The 20778-nt window shown below is 39.1% G+C and overlaps 3 protein-coding genes across 7 annotated transcripts in view; 2 read left to right on the forward strand and 1 right to left on the reverse strand.

Moving 5' to 3' along the window:
* Nucleotides 1–111: 111 nt before the first annotated feature.
* On the reverse strand, nucleotides 112–6720 carry hadhaa (hydroxyacyl-CoA dehydrogenase trifunctional multienzyme complex subunit alpha a). The gene is made up of 20 exons (XM_057353718.1): nucleotides 6615–6720; nucleotides 5451–5492; nucleotides 5301–5371; nucleotides 5035–5168; nucleotides 4810–4948; nucleotides 4380–4499; nucleotides 4164–4266; nucleotides 3881–4003; nucleotides 3683–3825; nucleotides 3394–3450; nucleotides 3202–3311; nucleotides 2985–3119; nucleotides 2052–2223; nucleotides 1893–1979; nucleotides 1587–1727; nucleotides 1429–1497; nucleotides 1136–1331; nucleotides 915–1029; nucleotides 674–819; nucleotides 112–560 (listed from the first exon to the last, which is right to left on the reverse strand). Exons 5-20 carry the CDS (start codon nucleotides 4885–4887, stop codon nucleotides 415–417), a joined length of 1941 nt encoding a protein of 646 aa, XP_057209701.1. The 5' UTR covers nucleotides 4888–4948; nucleotides 5035–5168; nucleotides 5301–5371; nucleotides 5451–5492; nucleotides 6615–6720; the 3' UTR covers nucleotides 112–414.
* Nucleotides 6721–7350: 630 nt separating this feature from the next.
* hadhb (hydroxyacyl-CoA dehydrogenase trifunctional multienzyme complex subunit beta) lies at nucleotides 7351–13215 on the forward strand. The gene is made up of 16 exons (XM_057352815.1): nucleotides 7351–7456; nucleotides 8704–8780; nucleotides 8929–8970; nucleotides 9067–9157; nucleotides 9365–9409; nucleotides 9721–9820; nucleotides 9974–10061; nucleotides 10229–10416; nucleotides 10534–10714; nucleotides 10870–10991; nucleotides 11100–11179; nucleotides 11698–11745; nucleotides 11978–12065; nucleotides 12186–12260; nucleotides 12339–12503; nucleotides 12587–13215. The coding sequence occupies exons 2-16, from the start codon at nucleotides 8714–8716 to the stop codon at nucleotides 12620–12622; spliced, it is 1416 nt and encodes a 471-aa protein (XP_057208798.1). The 5' UTR covers nucleotides 7351–7456; nucleotides 8704–8713; the 3' UTR covers nucleotides 12623–13215.
* A 1132-nt stretch (nucleotides 13216–14347) lies between these two features.
* tfap2d (transcription factor AP-2 delta (activating enhancer binding protein 2 delta)) overlaps nucleotides 14348–20778 on the forward strand; it is a 78561-nt gene continuing 72130 nt past the window's right edge. For 3 of the 5 annotated variants that reach the window (XM_057353658.1, XM_057353659.1, XM_057353662.1), the window contains exons 1-2: nucleotides 14348–16974; nucleotides 18747–18797. The gene's annotated coding sequence lies outside the window, so the exon portion shown is untranslated. The remainder of the gene's footprint in view (nucleotides 16975–18746; nucleotides 18798–20778) is intronic. The other 2 variants (XM_057353657.1, XM_057353660.1) reach the window with 2 other exon arrangements.

Genomic DNA, 20778 nt, shown 5'->3' on the forward strand with positions numbered 1-20778 from the left:
TTGTCAGATGAATCATTTAAAAACTGTTAAATAATTGTTTTTGTTCGTCTAAAAGCGGGTTCTTATGTGAGAGTAGAAAATAAACATTTTCCGTTCATTTTTATCTAGTTTATTTTGTAATTGAAATAGAGAAATATCTCATTGGCATTGAATGTATAGGTTTTGGGATTATTGTATCAGAATCGTTTGCAAACATTCAAACTATTAAACTTTACAAAACAATACAACAAACGGTGTCTTCAGCCCGAACGAAAGAAGATCATTGGTTAAAACATGACAACTGCTGCATTATGTACAGGCCAACACTGAAAATGCAAATTTTACCCCTGAAAATAGCATTTAATAACTAAACATCTTGTAAATAGTGCAGTGACAATTGTCACCCCAGATCTCAATTTCAGAAGATTGTAAGTTTCACTTGTGAAATCTCTTGCTGGAGTCTTTGGCGTGGTCGACGAGCAGCTGGCAGGGAGTGAACTGGTTACCATAAACCTCCTCAAAACGCTTCATTTTCTGCACCAGCTTGTCGGCTCCAAATGAGTCAACGAAACGGAACGGGCCTGAGATGTAGAACAAATACATTCTTAATTCACCACAATGGTGTGTCTTCAGGTGCTAGGACTGCATAAGTAACATCAATATCAACTACTAGAATGTGTAATGTATGTCTTGCCTCCCAAACAAGGTGGGAAGCCGAGTCCAAACACTGCACCGATATCTCCCTGCACAGGGTCGGGCAGAATGCCCTCCTGCAGACACAGAATGGCCTCGTTCACGAATCGAGACACGAGTCGGTACTGAACGTCTTCGTCAGCAGAGCTAAAGAAGCAAAGAGAGGATGATGAGGTGAGGTATTTCTTTTCATGAAAATAAAACATGTTGTGCACCGTGTTGGTGTTACTGGAGTGACTTACACAGCAGGGGGCGCTGTTAGTTTAAAACTCTTCAGAATCTCCTCAGCTCCCGAATTCACCTTCTTGTCTTTGGGTTTGGCGCCGTACACATAACAACCTTTCCCTGACTTTCGTCCTGATGTTCACAAACACATGATATAACACTTTTAACAGCTAAATTCAAAGGTGCTTCTCTCTCCTTTTTGCAGTTTGATAGTCCAGCGACAGTGTGCTTCATGTACCTTTGTAGCCTTTCTTGACCATCATCTTCAAAACCTCGACGTTGCCTCCCCCGAATCGTGTTCCAAACGCCTTGCCGAGATCCTCTGCAACGTGAGCCGCCACGTCAATACCGACCTCATCAGCAAGAGCCGCCGCTCCGACAGGAAACCCGAATCCTGTCGTTAAGACGTCCAATTTCTTAGGCCCAACTCCTTCCTGCATCCACACGATAGAAGATAAAGATGAAATATGATATCAAATAATTCAAACCATTTCAGTAGGCCTGTCTTTGTCAAAGCATCAAAGCAAATACCTGCAAGACTCTGACGGCCTCGGCTAACATGGGTGCCAGACAACGTGTGGTGTAAAACCCTGGACCGTCCTGCCAAACACACACGCGTGCGGTCACAAATCAACTTTAACGTAATGTCAAATATTTCTACTGTACAGGACTAACACACATGTTCTCACCCCCACTACAATGATGACCTTCCCCTGTTTGAGTCCCACAGATACAGCTGATGCTGTTGTGTCTCTGGATGTTTTGTCTGTGGTGATGATTTCCAGTAGCTGCATTTTATCCACCGGAGAGAAGTAGTGCATCCCGATCAACTATAACACAAACACACATTTGCATTTAAATACAGCCTTTTAGCAAAAGTAATGCATCGCGGCTTTAATAATAATAATCAGCACGCTTTTTACACACCATTTTGCTAAAGAGTGTTTAAAGTAAATGATCAAAGTATCTTTAATAGTGTTGAAATATTTACACACCTTCTCAGGTCTTTTGCTGGCTGCTGCGATGTCTTTGATTGGGAGAGCTGACGTGTTGGTGGCAAAGATACAGTGGGGGGGAATAACCTGCACACAAATATGTTTCATGTTTTCTGCATAGTGTGACACACACACACACTTATATATATTTGAACTTACAGCCTCAACCTCCTTCACCACTTTGTGTTTGATTGACAGGTCTTCGAACACGGCTTCGATCACCATGTCCGCTGCGTCAAAGCCACGATAGTCCAGCTGTCCTGATAACGTGGACAGAATCAAGTCTCTCTCAAACGTCGTAAGACTCTTCTTCTTTGTTTTGTCATGAAGCCTGACACAGAAAATAAACAACATTTTATTGTTTGACATTTAAAAGCAATAGCTCACCTAAAAATACACATTTTGTCATGGTTTATTCACCTCAATTTCTTTGAAAATGTTTTTTGTGGAACGCAAAAGAAGATATTTTGAGAAATGTCTCAGTGGTTTCGTGTTCATGCAATGCAAGTCAACGGGGGTCAACGTTGTTTGGTTATCGACGTTCATCAAAATATCTTTATTTGAGTTCTGCAGAAGAAAGAAAGTCGTATAGGTTTGTAATGACGTGAGGTAGAATAAATGATAAAAGGATTGTATTTTCAGATGATCTGTGCCTTAAAATATGTATACATTTAAACACTTATTGTTTTTGAAATTACCAAGTAATTTACGATATTTTTCTTGCCCTTAAATCTGACCTTAAACAAAGAACTGCTTTATACTGGGTATCAAATGAATTGAATAAATAAGGGTTTCAAAACTCATTTTTTCGAGACTGTCCTCATATACGGATTTTCGAAACTCATTAAATATTTTATAGCTGAACATATTTGCGCAAATGTATGCTTACTATTATTTTAAGCAGCTAATATTGATATTTCCAGATATCCCATGACCATATAAAGTTACAAGCCTGACATCTAGTGGCTGTGAGCTGTATTTTCCTCTTTCTCTGTGATGTGCAGTGCTCTCTGCGGTATCACACTATGACCTGCAGCTTATGTGTTTAAGCTTTTATCTTCTTTTATGTTGCAATTTTCTGTTTTCACCAACCCTTTGTACACCTGTTGTTGACCTCTGGCGAGTCCTTCCCCTGTCGTGTCCTTTAGGATGGTGGCCACGCCCTTCTCAATTGATACCAGAGCGATTCCTGCACCCATAAGTCCCGCCCCCAGGACAGCTATCTTCCTGAAAAATAAACACATTTTTACACCCAGTCATATCAATATCCTGATGGCTTTGTTCTCTTAGCCCCTCCCACTTTACATACTTTACTTCTCTCTCTGGCTTCCCAAAGTGGTTCTTTTTGCAGGCCACTTGACCGTGATACAGACCAATCAGAGCTCTGGACTCTGATGTCATCGCCAACTTGCCAAAGTTCTAGAAAGAAAATCAGAGATCAAATCTCTTATAACAGTTGTTGCTTCTAAATATCAATGTCATATAATCAATATAAACTGACCTGTGATTCAGTCTGATATCCTGCATTCTGACCGCTTTCAATGCCTGTCTGTATACACTGATACACACACACACACACACACACACACACACACACACACACACACACACACACACACACACACACACACACACACTTGTGAGTTCATGACTGTATATTGTATATGTATGCGAGTCTGTCTGTCTGTCTGTCTGTCTGTGCGTGCGTGTATGGTAGTGAGAGTGTGTGTGTGTGTGTGTGTGTTTGGTAGTGAGAGTGTATGTGTGTGTGTAATAGTGAATGTGTGTACCTCTATGATCTTCAGTGGAGCAGGGTAAAGCCCTCTGCTTTGTTTCATTACTTTATTGTGGACAGTTTTGTAGATCTGTTTCCTGACCGGTGGCAGACCCATCACAAAATCCTTCATCTCTGAAACAACATATAAAAACATATCTTCACAATATCATTAATGGATTGACAACAGTCTGTCAGTCTGTGTGTTTCTTACTTTGCATTAAACCTTTCTTCTTTTCTACAGTGACTTTTTTCCCGGCGAGACCTTTAGCCAAATCAACAGCCACTTCTTCCAGATACTCAATAGTTCTCTCATCTGGACTCTTCAGTCCTGGGCCTGCACAAACAGGTGAGATTTCATATGAATACTGAATGTTTTCATATGACTGAGTTTATTTCCATTACATGAACACTATAAACAATAAAACTCACAGACAGCGTTACCATAAGCTTCAATAAAATAACCCATTAGGAAACATATACTGAGTGAAAATTACCCAAAGGATCCACTAGCTGATGGACAAGACCCATTTTTTTGGCTTTATCGGCACGAATGTTCCTGCCGGTCAACATCATATCAAATGCTGCTGGGAGGCCCACCTAACACGCACACACATCGTTATAAGACATACTCACTGCAATGCTAGGAAACGTGTTAAGAAAGCCTTTATGTATTTGATCTGAAAGTAAGGGAGTGTCAGTAAACTCCTCACCATTTTAGGCAGTCTCTGAGTCCCTCCGGCCCCGGGCAACAGTCCCAACATCACCTCTGGGGTGCCCAGAATCGTTTTCTTACTCTTAGTGGCCACACGGTACTGACAGGCAATAGCAAACTGAGAAGAAAAATGAGCGTCAGCAATCCAGCACACATGAAATATTTGCTGGTTTTCTTTTTATTAAAGGGGACGATCCCCTGGGTCTTTGTTGCTGCTAACTGAGTCTTGGTATATAACAAGATGGGGGTGATTTCACATGATGTGCATTTCAAAAATATCTGCTAGGAACATTTTATGAATGGTAAAAAAATCATTTGCAGTAACTTAAGCTGTTTCAAAAGTCCATTTAAAATGTTGCTAATGTTTTAATGACATAACGGACGGATGAATGCCTAAAGTAAATGAAATCTCAAGAACAGGGGCTGACCTCCAGACCGCCGCCCAGACAGGATCCATTAATAGCCGCCACAATAGGGATGGGAGATTTCTCGATCTGTTCAAACATCTTCTGACCTTACTGTGAGAGTGATGTCACTTCCTCTGGTGTCTTGCAGGCCTGGATCATACTGAGAGAGAGAGAGAGAGATGCTGATGAATGCGAGTCTTTAAAATGACCCGAGGAACTGTGTGTGTGTGTGTCTGTGTATGGTACCTGATGTCTGCTCCTGCGATGAAGCATCCTGGTTTGCTGGAGATGAGAACGGCGCTCTTCACTGCCGAATTCCCCCAGATCTCTCTCATCACCTCGGTCATCTCTGCCTGCATCTGCCTTGACAGAGTATTCACCTGCGCACACACACTTAACATAAACTACAATATACTATAGATGCTATTATCAAGTCACACAAAACAAGGCCAGGAGAATTTGTAATAGTTAAAAGTGTTATTCTAAAGGAACAATGATAGACGAGAACAAACCTTTGAGCTGGGATCATTGATTCGCACCACAGCGACAGTGTCCTTGACCTCATAACTGACATGAGTGCGTGCTGCATACAGAAAGAGAGAGAGACAGTGATTTCCATAGAAAACAATCATTAAAAAGGTCTTAATTATGTTTTTTATTACCCAGCACAGCTGATGATACAGAAAGATGTCTCTGTCCATGACCTGTGACTCAAAACATAAATACACACGATCACTTTAAGAGTCAATCATTGAAAAGGTCACAGAGACCTTCATACGGAGCGAAGTTGATTTTCCATAAACAAATAACATTTATTTATTAATCTTTTTTTATTAAAACATACATGGTACATCTATTTTAAGGTGGTAGTGCATTTGTACATAGAGTACCATAGTATATAAATATGGCAATAATTCAATGTTTTTTATGGTATTCAAATCTTACGTCACTGTGCCATAGCATCGCGGCAGTACTTATAATGAATAAATGTAACAGATAAAACTGTCTGTGACCTCTGGCCTAGTATCCCAGTATCCTGAAACCGTGACCTCTGTACCAGTTAATTCCCCCCTCCCACCTGTCACAGTAACATGACCAAACACACAAGTAAACGCGACTGTGTGCATCCAATCAGAGGACAACAGGACACAGGAAATGTATATTTTGAAATAAACACTATAAAGTAGATGAATGTACAGTATGAGATTAAACAATGGTCAAGTTATAAACAAATGCACATGATTATTATACATGGTGTGTGAGACTGTGTACTTTAACACTGTGACAAAATATCAGAATATAAAACACAGACTAAATAATGACGCAAAGTATCTTCAATACATTCATAATAATAACAACAACAACAGTAAATTAATATTGTAACCAGATTTTCCCTAAAAATATGACTAATCAATGTTAGTACTGTAAACCTGTGGTAACTTAGTACTGGCCACCACAGTCATAAAAATTGACAAAAAGTTTCTGAAGCTGTTTATACAAGAACACACAACTTATTATGAATTTACATTAACAGTAATTGATACTGTTGGAATAATACATGGTATAATAATAACCCATATGTTATTTTTAACCTGCAACACACCAATTCATTATTAATATCTTATAATTGTTATTACATAAAAAATTATAATACACATTAGAATTTACAGTATCTGTATTGATTCACCTGTCGTGACCTGAAGTAACTGTGTCAAAGTTCATTCGTGCAGGTCGCCACTTTTAATGTGACCTCAACTAACCTCATTTAGAAATATCGTAAGTTTAAGTATATAAACGTGTATGTAGTTTAAATGTAAGTTTGTCACCTGTAATGGTGTTCGCGGTTCGGCAGCAGCCGCGAGCAAACAGCAGTCCTGTGCACGCCATCCTTGTCAACGACGTCACCAGCAACACACAGCGCGAGTGCGCGAGTGCGCGTGCACGCACATATCAGGTGTCCGCGAAGCCGCAATCAGGCTGTTTGGTGCCTTTATATTAAAATTTCATCCAACTTTTAGTGTTGTTTCAACGCAGTGTCATTAAAAAAAGCGTTTTTTCCCCCAAAAAGCATATTTTAAGAGGTCACACAACATTACATTTTGGGTTTACTTTCGTTTTATGCATTTTCTTGCATCGTAAATATCCTAATACAGGACACTTTTAATTGATAAATATCATATACACACATGTAAATGGAAATGCAGATCTTTTAATAAACTATGCATTTTTAAAATTATTATATTATTATTATTGTTTTTGTTTTTGTCTTGTATAATAAATATACAATTAAACTAAATAACACACATTCAAACGTGACACTTTTTAAAACACGAATAGTGCTGGTTTGGTGTCGAAAGTTACATATTATTCTAAATAAAAAGTGATTTCCATCAATATAATTCCAAAGATTATATCGAGTTTATTCATCTACTGAATTTTTAATCCAATTATACATATGAAATCAATATACAAACAAAAAATAGAGAAGATAAAAAATGTGTTATGCGAAAAAAAGATTAAATAAAAATTCAATGTCTCTGTGTTTTGGTCCGGCATTGATTCGGGCAGCTTGGGTTGCTCGGGGTCCTTCGAGTCGTGCACTGCTGTAGTCATTGGACAGACGCGACACATCAAACATCAAACTCTCTCTTCATTCTCAAACCAACAGGTAAACATAAATGTTTACAAAAGTTTATAATGACAGTCACGAGGTTTATATGATAAGTGCTGAATGTGATTTTAAAGAGTGTGAGCCATGCAGAGGAATTTAACACTATGCTAGTTATTTGTGTCGTAATTTCGTTTTGTGCATCATTAATTGGTTTTTATTATTCATTTACTCTCCTCTGTGGTTATGTGGTGGTCGGTGTAGGTTTATAATGATGTTAAAAGCTTTACAAGCTGTGAAAGTGTTTAATGTCGTTGTACGTATGTCCTTGTACAACCGGCTGGCAGAATTAGGTGAAGGGTCACACACATACGGCACAGATTAGATCAGATCAGTGTCATACACCTAAACTATCATTAATATCACAAACACACCAGATCATACAAGATTAAATATATCTACATTGGTACCAAAACGTTTTTGGATGCTTAAGTGACACTTATTATTTTATGAATGACATTGCATTAGATAATATCATTTGATAGTCACAGATAGTGACATTTGAAGTATAAGTATACTTTTTATATGACAAAATAATCAATATGCTGTTAATTGTTGTAATTAATACCAAAGTTTCACTGTGAAACACGTCCATAGTAATGTGATGAACTACACTTGAAAAGAGCTGATTTCAGATTAATTTTGTCCTCTAAAAATTACATGGACATCTATTAGTTAGGCTTTGCAGGTGTCACTTGGTTAATCATCAAATCCACTCACATTTATTAAATTTGCCCCCCTATGTGTTTATTTTGCTGGCCACTATACATTCTATGTAATATGCCAAAAAATATCTAATAACAAAAATGAGAAAAGATGTAAATGAAAGTGAATAGTGACTGAGGCTGTCCGTCTCTAATATTCTGACATTTCCTTTTTTGTTCCACCACTAAAGGGAGTTGTTTTTAGAAATGGCAACATTATATTTATTTTGGGCGCAACCAAAATATTCCCTTGATGGATCTTCCAAATTTTATTTTTATTGATCTTCCAGGTTTCTATTCGATCTGTGTTAATGTGTTTGTACTGGTCGTGTGATAAGGTCCAGCAAAGTTCCAGATGACATATTTAGAGTTTTTTTAACTTATCATGAGAAATATGGCAATAAACTTTTCAGCTGTTCATTTTATTTTCATTATATAATACACAATAGTAGTTGTAGTTAATACAATTAAATGACTAAATCTGCCATGCTCCACTGAAACGATGGTGTTGAATATAATATTCTCTCATATATTTTTTTCCAGAAACTTAAAGATGGCATCGATGTTGATGAATTCTCTGAGGAGCGGTCCAGTGACATCTGTGCAGGCCGCTCGATTCGGTAAGACGGCCAGGGTCTCAGCAGAGCTAATGAACACTTCATTTTATGCAGCGAGTGAAAGAATACTGAAGATGTGCATGTCATTACTGCTCATTAAAACTGTATAACAATGACTTTGTGTCCGCTCTCTCTCTCTGCCTGTCTTTAGCTGTTCGTTCCCTCAGCTCGACTGCTCATCTGAAAGCTCAAGGTAGTGTGTCGGGTGTGATGCTGACCAGCTCTCGTGTATTTTAACAGGAATGGAAGAACAAATACTCAATAATTTTTGTTTGTTATAATCAAACAGCAAAGAGCAAGAAAACTCTTGCCAAACCGGGAGTGAGGAACATTGTTCTGGTGGATGGCGTCCGAACCCCCTTCCTCCTATCGGGCACTACGTAAGTGTGTGCAGGGGACCAGATATCAGTGATAAAATGAATTGAAACCGGTTGAAGAAGTGGTCTTTCGGGTAGTGTAAGCTTTCCGTTTAGTTGCACAGAGATGCTTAAATGCATCTGACCAAGTCGAGATCTGGTCTGGTAACTGTTTCATCTGGTATTTTATAAAGAAGGTAAAATAATTTTTTCTGTTTTCTACATCATTAGATACTCGGATCTGATGCCCCATGATCTGGCCAGAGCTGCTTTACAGTATGTCACCACACACACGCACACAAATATACACAATCATATTCAAAATCAATATATTTAACATAGTTTTTCATAATAAGATATATGAACATCCTTTAAACAAGACACAATTAAGCAAAGTAACATTAACAAAAGTGTTTAATCATTTTTAATACATTGGAAATATTTACAAGATATATAAAGTGCTATTGTCTTGCACAATATTGCTTCTCAAGTGATCTTGTTAAAATGAGATTTTACATGGTATTCGTTCAATAGTTGTGTGTAGCACTGTTGTCTTGTGGGTTAAGTGTGTCGGTGTGTTTTTCCAGGGGTCTTCTGAACAAAACCAGTATCCCTAAAGATGCTGTTGATTATATCGTCTATGGAACTGTGATTCAGGAAGTGAAGACCAGTAATGTGGCCAGAGAGGTCAGTCTGTCTTCTGCTCACACTGTCTGAGATCATTTCAGTTATTCCATTGATTTGATTTTCAGGTTTGGTGATTTATTCTTGATTTCCGAGTATAAAATGAACTAGGTGAACTGTTCATATAAAATTAAATGGTGTTGTTTTTTGTTGTAGGCTGCTCTTGGTGCTGGATTTTCAGATAGGATTCCTGCTCACACAGTGACTATGGCGTGCATTTCTTCCAACCAAGCAATGACCACAGGTACTGGACACACACACCCATGAACATTCTGTTATTGAATGCATGTCATATTCATATATGCTAACACAATGCACTTTAAATACACACTCACTACTCCTGCAGCAGAGTGGACTGAACACATTCACACGTGACAACAAATAACATTGTGTGGATTGTTTATTTCGTAGCTGTTGGTTTGATCGCGTCTGGCCAGTGTGACGCTGTGGTCGCCGGAGGGGTCGAGTTCATGTCCGACGTTCCGATTCGCCACAGCCGTAAGATGAGGAAGACGATGCTGTCACTCAACAAGGCGAAGACCCTCGGCGCTCGGCTCTCTCTGCTGGGCTCCATCCGCCTCGCTCACCTCGCACCAGAGGTACTGCATGACCCACTAACGTGTGTGGGGATCTTGATTGTATTTAGTCCACTTCATGGTACTCAAACTTCAGCACATAACTCTTCCTACCTTGCTAAAAAGTGTGTCTGTGTTTAGCTGCCGGCTGTAGCTGAATTCTCCACTGCAGAAACGATGGGTCACTCCGCCGATCGTCTGGCGGCTGCGTTCGGTGTCACGCGTGTGGAGCAGGACGAGTTCGCTCTGAGATCACACACTTTTGCTAAGAAAGCTCAGGACGCTGGACTGCTCAATGATGTCATCAGCTTCAAAGTGCCAGGTGAGCAGTAAACTCAATGTGCAGGCAGATTTCGTTGTTTGATGAAAGTTCATAAACAGGTTTCTGCAAACATTGCATTACTATAGTTAGATTTTTGTCAAGCCTGATGGTTTGACTTGATTTGTTTAAACGTTGTCATGTTGCTTGTGTCACAGGAAAGGATATTGTGTCGAAAGACAACGGGATCCGTCCCTCCTCCATGGAACAGATGGGCAAACTGAAGGCCGCCTTTATTAAACCTCACGGCACCGTGACGGCTGCCAACTCCTCCTTCCTGGTCAGATTAACTCAATTCATTCAATCTCATTTGATTTGATCTGATCATCCATTTGTTTTAAGGAACTTCAGTCACTCAAAGAGTAAATGCGTGCGTGTGTTCTCTTAGACTGACGGTGCGTCTGCAGTTTTGATCATGTCAGAAGAGAAAGCTTTGGCTATGGGTTACAAGCCTAAAGCGTATCTCAGGTACAAACACGAGTAGTGCCTCACATCAAAAACTACCACCAGCAGCAGCTCTGAACTCACGACAGCATTTGTATTTTCTTACAAAACTGATCTGAATGTACGCTTGAAACATTATGTTGGCAACAAAGCAAACATGACTGATAAATAACTTTACATAATGGTTTTATAAATTGGCTATGATACATTGATTATGTGAATGTATTGTCAAACAGATGAAATTATGTTGCACTTTTATAAACAATATCATAAAACGTTAATAACAAAATATATAGCCTAATACCAATTTCAGGCATTACCTATTAGAATTTTCACCAACTGAGGATCTGTGATGAAAGGTGATGATATTTTTTCATATTACTGAAGTTACAACAGTTAGATGATTTTTATCATGTGGTGGGGCGTCTGTAATGTCGTGTAGAATAATCAGTGCGTAAACTGCAGCCAAACATCAAATGCTCATTTCAGCGTCTTACACGGTTTGATGTAGATATTTGATTGTTTTTGCATGTTTTCTACAGAGATTTCGTGTACGTTTCTCAAGACCCAAAAGACCAGCTGCTTCTCGGGTGAGTTTCTGCCTCCTGTTCTCCTCTCTGTATCGGGACTACAAAGGTTGTGCTTTTTGGGTCTTTTCATCTGTGTGGTCGTGTCGTGCGTTTTTCTGATCGATTTTTGTTCCGTCTGCTGTTATAGATCACTGTCCTGCTGATTTTTCGGATGTTGAATAAGAGTCGGGACTATTGAAAATATTTTCTGTTTCTCTTTCTGTCTCAACTCTGTTGTGTTTTTTTTTTTCAGGCCGACCTATGCCACTCCTAAGGTCCTGGAGAGGAGCGGGCTGACCATGAACGACATTGATGTTTTTGAATTCCATGAAGCTTTTGCTGTGAGCGTCACCTTTTAGTTTTCAGTTTCCCTAAATCTGGACGATATAATTGTTCATATTATTTTGTCTCGTGCACTTCAGCTGTTTATTATTTATCTCATGTCATTTTTGTTGTTTTAGGGTCAGATCATGGCTAACCTGAAGGCGATGGACTCTGACTATTTTGCACAAACGTATATGGGCAGGAAATCTAAGGTCAGTGTGTTTTAGAATATACTCGCAAATAAAAAGAACATGACAACATCATATTTATTATATTATATCATTTCTCAGGTTGGCGCTCCTCCAATGGACAAGTTTAACTCATGGGGGGGCTCTCTCTCTCTCGGGCATCCATTTGGTGCCACAGGCTGTAGGCTGGTGACCACCGTAGCCCACCGTCTGCAGAAAGAAGGGGGGCAGTACGGCTTGGTGGCAGCATGTGCCGCTGGAGGACAGGTAGGCGTACATACTCATTTGCACTCGTGTAGATGCAGAACCTCAAACATCCCCTCACTGTTTCTCTTGTATTTCTGTTTCAGGGTCATGCTATGGTGATTGAAGCTTATCCCCAATAATCTCTGTAGATTCATTATACCATAATGCACTGCGCACACAGTTCGATTCTGTAAATATGCCTCGAAATGCCTTGAAAAGGATTGTTCCTGAAATGTATCTGGAGGTTGTAGGTTGGAAATGATGCTTGTGACTTGTGTAAATGTTAGCTTTGTTTGAGAATGTTGTAAAATCAAATTATAAGATATTTTTGCATGCTGAATATAGCACTTCAAACAGGCCCGTTGAATTCAGACATTAAACAGGGAGTCTGGAATTATCACCTGAATTTAATAGATGTGCTATGGAATTATTATTATTCAAATCTAGATCTAGGAATCTAGATGTCTTCTTCTGAACTCCAGACTGCTCTTTAATTTATCTGTCATGTGTAGCAGATTGTTTTTTATCACTGATATTTGTCTGGATGTGTTGACATCTAATATTAATAGGTCCATGGTCACTTTAGCTCTTGATGATTGGCCTGAAGGACTGATTCTAGATCAGCTGTAAAAACAAAGTCACACTTAAACCTGTGCCTCATAGGCAATGTGGAAAGATCTTGTCTCTTTCCTCGCCTTTTCTAAAAAGAAATAAACATCATTTGAAATCGCCAGTTATGCTTATTTATTTTTTTGTTTTATAAAATGTCACATTTGATTACTTGCCTCTTCATAGTTACTGTTTAAAACGTCATTAAAATCATTAACAAGCATTGCTAAACAGATGAGCAATTCATGAACAAAAGAATAATGTTGTAGACGGGTTCATCGTACGCACACGCTGGCCCGAGGTTAACTTCCGGTCTGTGTTTGGCTATAATATAACTATTTATTTAGACGTAATTTATATGAATTCATATGAATATTTTATTGCATAATAATTGTATTAACTTTAAATTAAAACTACTCAACAGTTATTGGTTTGGGCCACATAACATTTGTTTGTGTTGTTGCCGCTGAAACTTCTACGTATGAAGTTCTGCTTTTCATTGAAAATAATTTATAATCGTAAATAAAATAATAACATTTATGAAAATATAATCTTATTAAAATTAATGTTTTGTAGTGTTATTATTGTAATGAAGGTTGTTATACTGTAGGGAAAAGTAATATAGGATTGCGTGATTTTGGCGCAGTGTTACGTCACAAGAAGGTTGGCGCACATTCAGGAGCGGATCCAAGACGCTGTTTACCGAGAGAATAATTGTATTCGTAAGCACCCAGAGGATCCGCTTAATCCGTTGCGAATCCCTTGACGTGTAAATATGGAGCTTTCAGCTCCTCAGATGATGAACTACAAATATCGCCGTCGGACTAAAACGCAGCGCGTCGGGATCCCACATGAACACCCCCACGCGCGCGACAGTTTCTTTTCATCCCTCACTTTTCAAGTTGTTTTCCGTCAAATTGCCATCATTTCAAATTCCCTAAAAACGTCGGCTTCATTAAATTATTTTTAAACGAATTAATTCCTACATTTTTCCAAGCAACCGTCACGCCTCCAGCCTACTTCTATATTTGCGTGTTAATGTTGTTATTTGTGCAGAAAAGTTTTCGGGGAGGTTCAGAGATCTCGAACAGGAGTGAGACGGAGAGGCAAAAAAATGTTTTTATCCAGATGCAAAACGCAGTAAAATGTAAATAGCGGTTGCGTGTCGGTTTTTGTTTTAACCTTCAAACGCCGCGAACCCGCGAGACGGGCGCCGCAGCGCGCGCTTTGATCAGCCGCGCGCCTTTCATGCCGTTTGACTGGAGAACGCGCGCGGTGCTGTCGGTACAAATCTGCCTCACACTCCTCACCCCGTCAAACGGAGAGAGACTGAGGTGAAAGAGGGAGAGAGAGTGGCTGGGAGACGCTTTAATCTCGTCCTTCTGCACGCGCTCGCACCTGCGTGAGCTTTCAAGCGGAGCGCGTGCGGCCCCCGCGCGCCTCCACGAGTTTACCGCGCGCGGTTTCCGGCTGCCGCTGCGAGGCCGCAACGACAAACACGAGCTGTGAGAAGAATATTATAACGTTTAAAAGCCTCTTCGGGCTCGTGGGAACTCGAGGTAATTGTTGATATAGGATAAATCTGTATTCTAAACTTAGCTCTGAGCGAATTTCCCGTTAGTAAACTGTCGCAGAATTTGAATGTTGATCTCAGGTGTTGTTTTTGTGCGTTAGTTTCATGACTGAGAATTGCGATATTTTGCTAGCTTCAGTCTTGGACTTCACTGACAAAAAGTTCCACGGTACCACATGGTAATATCGTGGTATTTCCAAACGCCTGTGAGTAAATGCCAACATATGCTTGTTTTTCAGCTCCGTGAAGATTCTGTAAATCAAAACAAGATCACATGTTTGTTGTGAGGCGCACAAAGCTAGCAGTTTAATACCAATTCTGCTGTTAAAACCAGTAGTTGTGTACTTTGATTCAGCAATAAGAGTCGTAGAGTGCAAAACTCACATCAGTTCATTATCCCTATCGTTCTTTTTACACTTAAATGAGTGTAAGAATCCAAGATCACATCCGAGCCCGACATGTCCCCTAAAATCAACGCTATAGGCTCAACCAGAACTTTCTAGTCAGTAAAAATCTCCCAGATTCTCTAAGGAGCAGCTTGAATTTTTAATTGAATGCCCATACAGATTGTTAGAATATTTGATTTGATTTGGCTTTAATTAGATGTTTGAACTTGGTTTTGGTGACTCTTAACAACACTGTTTTCATTTACGTTTTAATTATCACTGTTTACTATATCAGTTTCTCTGAAGTGAAGTGATGGGAGGGTCTCTTGAGGGTGTTCGATAGGTTGTCCCCAGTCACAATCTCTTAAACGTCTAAAACCGAAAGAATACAAGAAAACAATCTGTTTATACAGAAGAGCTTTCTTATTTCTTATATAATTGATGTCATGCCATGTTTTTGTAATAATGGTGCATTGTTTTGTTTGCTTTTTGGAAGTCCTCTCTTTGGCACGTTTGGCATTAACGCCCAGAAGAGGAATAAATCATTTTTTTACTCCAATTTGTAAACTGTATAGATCTCCGCTGGCAGGAGATACACTGGCGGATTCATCTGGAGCGAAGGATTTATTTCATTTTTAACAGGCCGCTGACACAATTCTCATTAAGCAACAAAAATCATTAGCACCGTGCACAGCTACATTCGTAGAAATCAAGTAAGTGCTCATTTTTTTCCGCCAAGGAACCATGGGAGTGGCGTGTGAGAGAAAGCGATTGGGGGGGTTTAGCTCTGGTGTGAAAAAATATCATAAATTAAAATGGACGACATGAATTGAGCGCGGAATGTCAAACACTGTCAACAAGACGGCTCTCTGTCACGGGGAGAATTTGAGACATTAACAGCTTCTGTCATTCTGCTGACAAAATGGTAGCAGAGATTTCCCAGGGTGCCGAGATGACTGCTGGCGTTTGTCAACAAGCCGCTGTCAGAGCAGGGAGAGAGAAGGGGAGAGAGAGAGCGAAAGCATACACAGTGTCACTGACAGCTACCACACAAGCATCCCATGAGTCCTCCTCACCACCCAGAAAGAGAGAGAGAGAGAACAACGATGAGGGGGGAAAAAGAAAAGAATGGATGGATGGATGGATAGATGGATAGATAGTAAGGAGGGTGCAGGTCTCTGGTGCACCTTTCATATAAAATTGCAGGAGGAAAATGAGCTGTCACTCCAATTCCCAGGATGCTTTGCTGTTTAGCATAAGTGTGCTGTGTGGGCCGCTGTCGGACAGACTGACTCAGAGAGATAATTAACTAAAGCTGCAGTTTTTCCTCCTCTCCCTCCCTTCCTCCGCTAGACGCCTTCTCCAGTGCTCATCTGCATTTTTGCCAGAGGCGAGCGGTTAGCACAGGAGCCGGGTGGAGAGAGGGTAAGAAGCCAATTAGTCAGGTGGATGGATGAATGATTGACAGCAGGCTGCTACCTCGGTTCCACTCTACATTAATGCCGTGATCCGCTCGGCCCCAAACACACGTGCATTCGCGTGTACGCGCCGGCCTGGCGTCGCACGCTGTTCGCTCGATTCCTCCGGCCCGGAATCAAATCATCCTGCGCTGCTCCTTCTCATCCCGTCTTTTTTTGTTGTCTGTCTACACCGTTGCTCTAATCTGAACCCTTTGTGGCCCCCGAGTCTTTGCTGTTCTTTTATGTTTTCTTTCAGGCCGTCCCTCTCTGCTCTCCTCTGCCCCTCGCTGGAGATGAAAACGGCGGCACGGCTACCCTAAGAGTTTCGCTTACATGCCTCGATCTATTTGCGGGCGTCGTTTAGCATGCTGAGGGCCATATAACCATCACGATTGTGTTCCTGTGATAGCTGTTGTACACATAAACAAATGCCGGGCCTTCACCGCCAAAGTCGCTTAAAAAAGGTAACGTTTGAACTTTTGCTCTTGAATAATTTTCTAGATTCCAGAATGACTTGTCTGTTAGGTGGGATTCATCGGTTTGGTTTTAGGAAATTAAGTCAGGGATGAACGGGGATCCTGGTGTGAGAGAATAAGCACGTAAACTTTGACTGAACCGCAGACTTACCGCAGCGATGTCTTGACAGCAATGAGTTCGGTATAATTCAGTAAATCATATTGTCTCTGTATTATCTTTCCAGACATAATCTCAGCCACATTTGTATGAGATCAGGAAATATTGAAACAAAAGATTTTGGTCTGTGGTAATTGCCTTTTAGGCAAAGTGACCTAGTGACGAAGTTTGAATTGAAGACCTCAGAGTAGACACCGAAATTAATTTAATGGCAATGAAAGTAAGGCTGTGAGCGAAAGGCTGTTTAAAAAGTATTGTCTTAAAGTCCCCGGATGGAACTAAAAAAAATTAATAAATGGAACTGGCAGCAGACTGACAGTTGAAGGGGAGGAGTTAATGGATGATCCGCCCAAGCCGTCTAACATACGTCATTTAAGATGTATGGTCACTACAGGACGGAAGTGCATTTTCAGATTATGATGGCACACAAATTTAAAAAAGAGAATGACCCACATTGATAGACTATTTACAATAAAAGCTACAACATTTCATAAAAAAATAGGCATTGTAATTTTTAATTTCACTGGAACTTTAAAGTCTTATCAAAAACATACACACACATGCATCTATATTTAGGATTACCTGTAATGAAAATGATATATAAACGTTTAACTTTTATATATTTTTAAATAATTTCATGATTGCATATGTGTTTATAAATACAAAATCAATATGCACACAGATATTATGTAAACACAAACTTTAATTCTGGATGTGGTTAATCGTGCTAAATCGTTTGACAGCCCATAGCTTCCATTTTGTTCCAACGATCCAATCAGTTCTTGATGTGAGAAATGAAGTCCCGCCTTACATTTTCTGCTGTTTCACTTGGATTTACATCACAATATGGAAAAGAATACGATTGTTACTTCCGTTTCATGCCAACTTTAAAAACTTTAAACCTTTTTTTTTTCTTTAAACTTTAAACCTTCTTTAAGCAGACTGTACATCCGTTCTTCATTTTTATAAAAATTTAAAATATGACCCTGGCTAAGTTAAACAGGCTTCATCTAACTCAAAATTGATTTATCCCAACATTGATGTATACACGATTAGGATAAAACAATTATGATAAAAGTGTAATGTGTTTTGATTGATAAATAAGCTCCATCCAAATGTTCCACACAAAAAAAAGAGGCAGTTACTTCAAAAGAACATTTTTTTTGCTGAGCACATGAAGTGTGTCAGCAGAACTGATAGAGCGCTTGGCCGTGTGAGGTCTGGTTCAAAATGGCTGTCAGAAAAGGAGACCCGGCGTTTAGTGTCTGTTTATAGACGTTAAGCTAGTGAACGGAGGGAGGAGTGCAGATACTACACCTTTAGGGCATTTTTCCCTCTGGCATTTTACCGGCTGTGGCGTCATACTGCTAGCAGCATCAAAACACCAGCAGCCTCTATGAGCTGACACGATGAAGGGAAAATTGAGAGCGCTGGTCCGTTTGGTGAGGGAGCATCGCCAGAGCTGGATATATATACTTTATACTGGAAGGCAGCTGAGCCGTACACAGTATTTGTGTTTAATTTCTCAGCTTTAGAGAAACACAATATGATATTTTCATAATTTTAAGAATAAGTCCTAATAGATGGCTTTATGCATTTCTAGGTGTCAGAGGGAGGAGATTTATATCCGTCCATCAAGATTCAAAGCTCCCAGGTACATTTAATGTTTAAGAGAATAAAATACTCACTAGATTTGACAACATTTGTGATGTTTGTGGCATAAAGGTAAGAATTTAGCTTGAGTAATCCGATGGGTAAATTGTGTTATTTCTTATATTACATTTATCCCTAAACAAATATTATTGACTCTTGTTACAAACTGCTTGAGTCGCTTTGGATGAAATCATCTGCTTAATGAACAAAATGTTCATGTTCAAAAAATGTTTTGTTGGTCATGTCCATCAGTCGACCACTTACTTTGTGAGTGAATCGCCGTCCACATTACAGGCCACAGGCATTATAGATGGCAGCCACTGTTCTGTGAAGTCTTGTAAGATTCATAGCATTTATATACTATTTTGATTTCCACCACAAAATGTGACCCTGGACCAAAAAAACATAAGTCATAAGTAGCACGGGTATATTTGTAGCATAAAACCAAAAACACATTGGGTCAAAATGATCGACATTAGGATGTTAGGTATATAGATCATATTCCATGAAGATTTTTTGTAAATTTCCTACCGTAAATATATAAAAACTTTATTTTTGTGAGTGGATACAGCAAAATCGCTAACAAAAATGGCCAGAAACACGCCTACAAACTTCGCTCACTGCTGTCGCTCTTTGAGAATTACCTACTCAAGTTAGGTATCCATGTAAAACTTTGAATTTCAGCTTTTGGGTTCATCTACTCTCCACAAAGTCATTACCCGGGTAAGCCAATAGAGAGCTTTTAAACAAACCTGTTTCTTCTAAGCAACAGCCTGCCACAGCACCTCTGATGGACATCTCTAAAGGTGATTTTCTCAATATTTCGATTTTTTTGCATCCTCATATTCCAGATTTTCAAATAGTTGTATCTTGGCCAAATATTGCCCTATCATAACAAACCATATAGCCAATCAATGGAAAGCTTATTTATTCAGATCATGTATAAATCTCAACCTTTATGACTGGTTTTGTGGTCAGGGTCACATATGAGAAATAAGAATTGGCTAAAAGTGTGTTGTGCTTGTTTTAGGTCTAACCCTTACCATTGTTACACCGTAAAACTAAAAAAGCCAGTAACTTACTGTAGATTTAATTTACAATTTTGTTTTAAACATAAACTTACCTGTTATATTTTCTTTTATAAAACAAGACTAAATATCTTAGGTTACTTTTCTTGTTATGTTAAATGTATCGTAATTTATTACGTTTGAAATATTTTGACTAGAAAACAAAACAAAAATACAATACAATGTCATTTTTGCAGTGTAATGCAAGTAATGAGACCAGTTTCTTTTGCTCATTTTGAATATCAAAAGTCAAAAGTGTTTTAATTTTGATTAAAGTAAAGTTGACAGTACTTATAGGAAAATATTAAGTAGCAATCAAATCTACAGTAATTTACTGGCAAAACTGCTGCAAAACTACAGAAAAGTTTTACAGTGTAGGGTTAATGCAAATCTAAAGTTTTTGGGACAAGAAACGTTTATTGCTCACAGGTTGCTTATAGCTTTGAAAGAGTTCTCAGTTGTTTTATCTGAGTACATTGTCTGAGATGCTGAAATAAATGTACAGTGAATTGAAAGATATAGTAAAATAGATTTGATTTAACAAAATATTAGATAATATATTAGACTTCTTATTGCAGACATGGAAAATCAGAGCTCAGGTTGTGATTTTGTGACTATTGTGAGCTCATTTTTATCTAATTTTCTGGAGACCTGTTTGCTTTTTGTTTGTAATTGTCTTTATATACAGTATGTGATGCAAGAGTCCATTTGCTCTCCAAATAATTGCTGTCTTGGAGAAACAAATGAGGAATTAAACAGGTCATTTCTGATAGAAGGGAGATTGAGTTCCGTGTTTGGAAAGGCGGTCAGAGCAGAACAGTGGATGTATGACAGCTGGTTTGGGGTTAATAAGATTTTATTAAAAGCAGAAGTGGACCGAAGAGCAGAAACTCTCATGAGAGTGATTATTGCAGG

The sequence above is a fragment of the Triplophysa rosa genome, linkage group LG15 (assembly GCF_024868665.1).
Source record: "Triplophysa rosa linkage group LG15, Trosa_1v2, whole genome shotgun sequence".
Lineage (NCBI taxonomy): Eukaryota > Metazoa > Chordata > Actinopteri > Cypriniformes > Nemacheilidae > Triplophysa > Triplophysa rosa.

Coding starts and splice junctions, on each gene's coding strand:
- hadhb (XM_057352815.1), top strand. CDS start 8,714: ATGGCATCGATGTTGATGAATTCTCTGAGGAGCGGTCCAGTGACATCT. Junction 9,158..9,364: donor TTCCTCCTATCGGGCACTAC/GTAAGTGTGTGC, acceptor CTACATCATTAG/ATACTCGGATCTGATGCCCC. Junction 10,992..11,099: donor CTGCCAACTCCTCCTTCCTG/GTCAGATTAACT, acceptor GTGTTCTCTTAG/ACTGACGGTGCGTCTGCAGT.
- hadhaa (XM_057353718.1), bottom strand. CDS start 4,887: ATGTTTGAACAGATCGAGAAATCTCCCATCCCTATTGTGGCGGCTATT. Junction 3,312..3,393: donor GATATCAGACTGAATCACAG/GTCAGTTTATAT, acceptor TTTTCTTTCTAG/AACTTTGGCAAGTTGGCGAT. Junction 3,120..3,201: donor AAGCCAGAGAGAGAAGTAAA/GTATGTAAAGTG, acceptor TTTATTTTTCAG/GAAGATAGCTGTCCTGGGGG.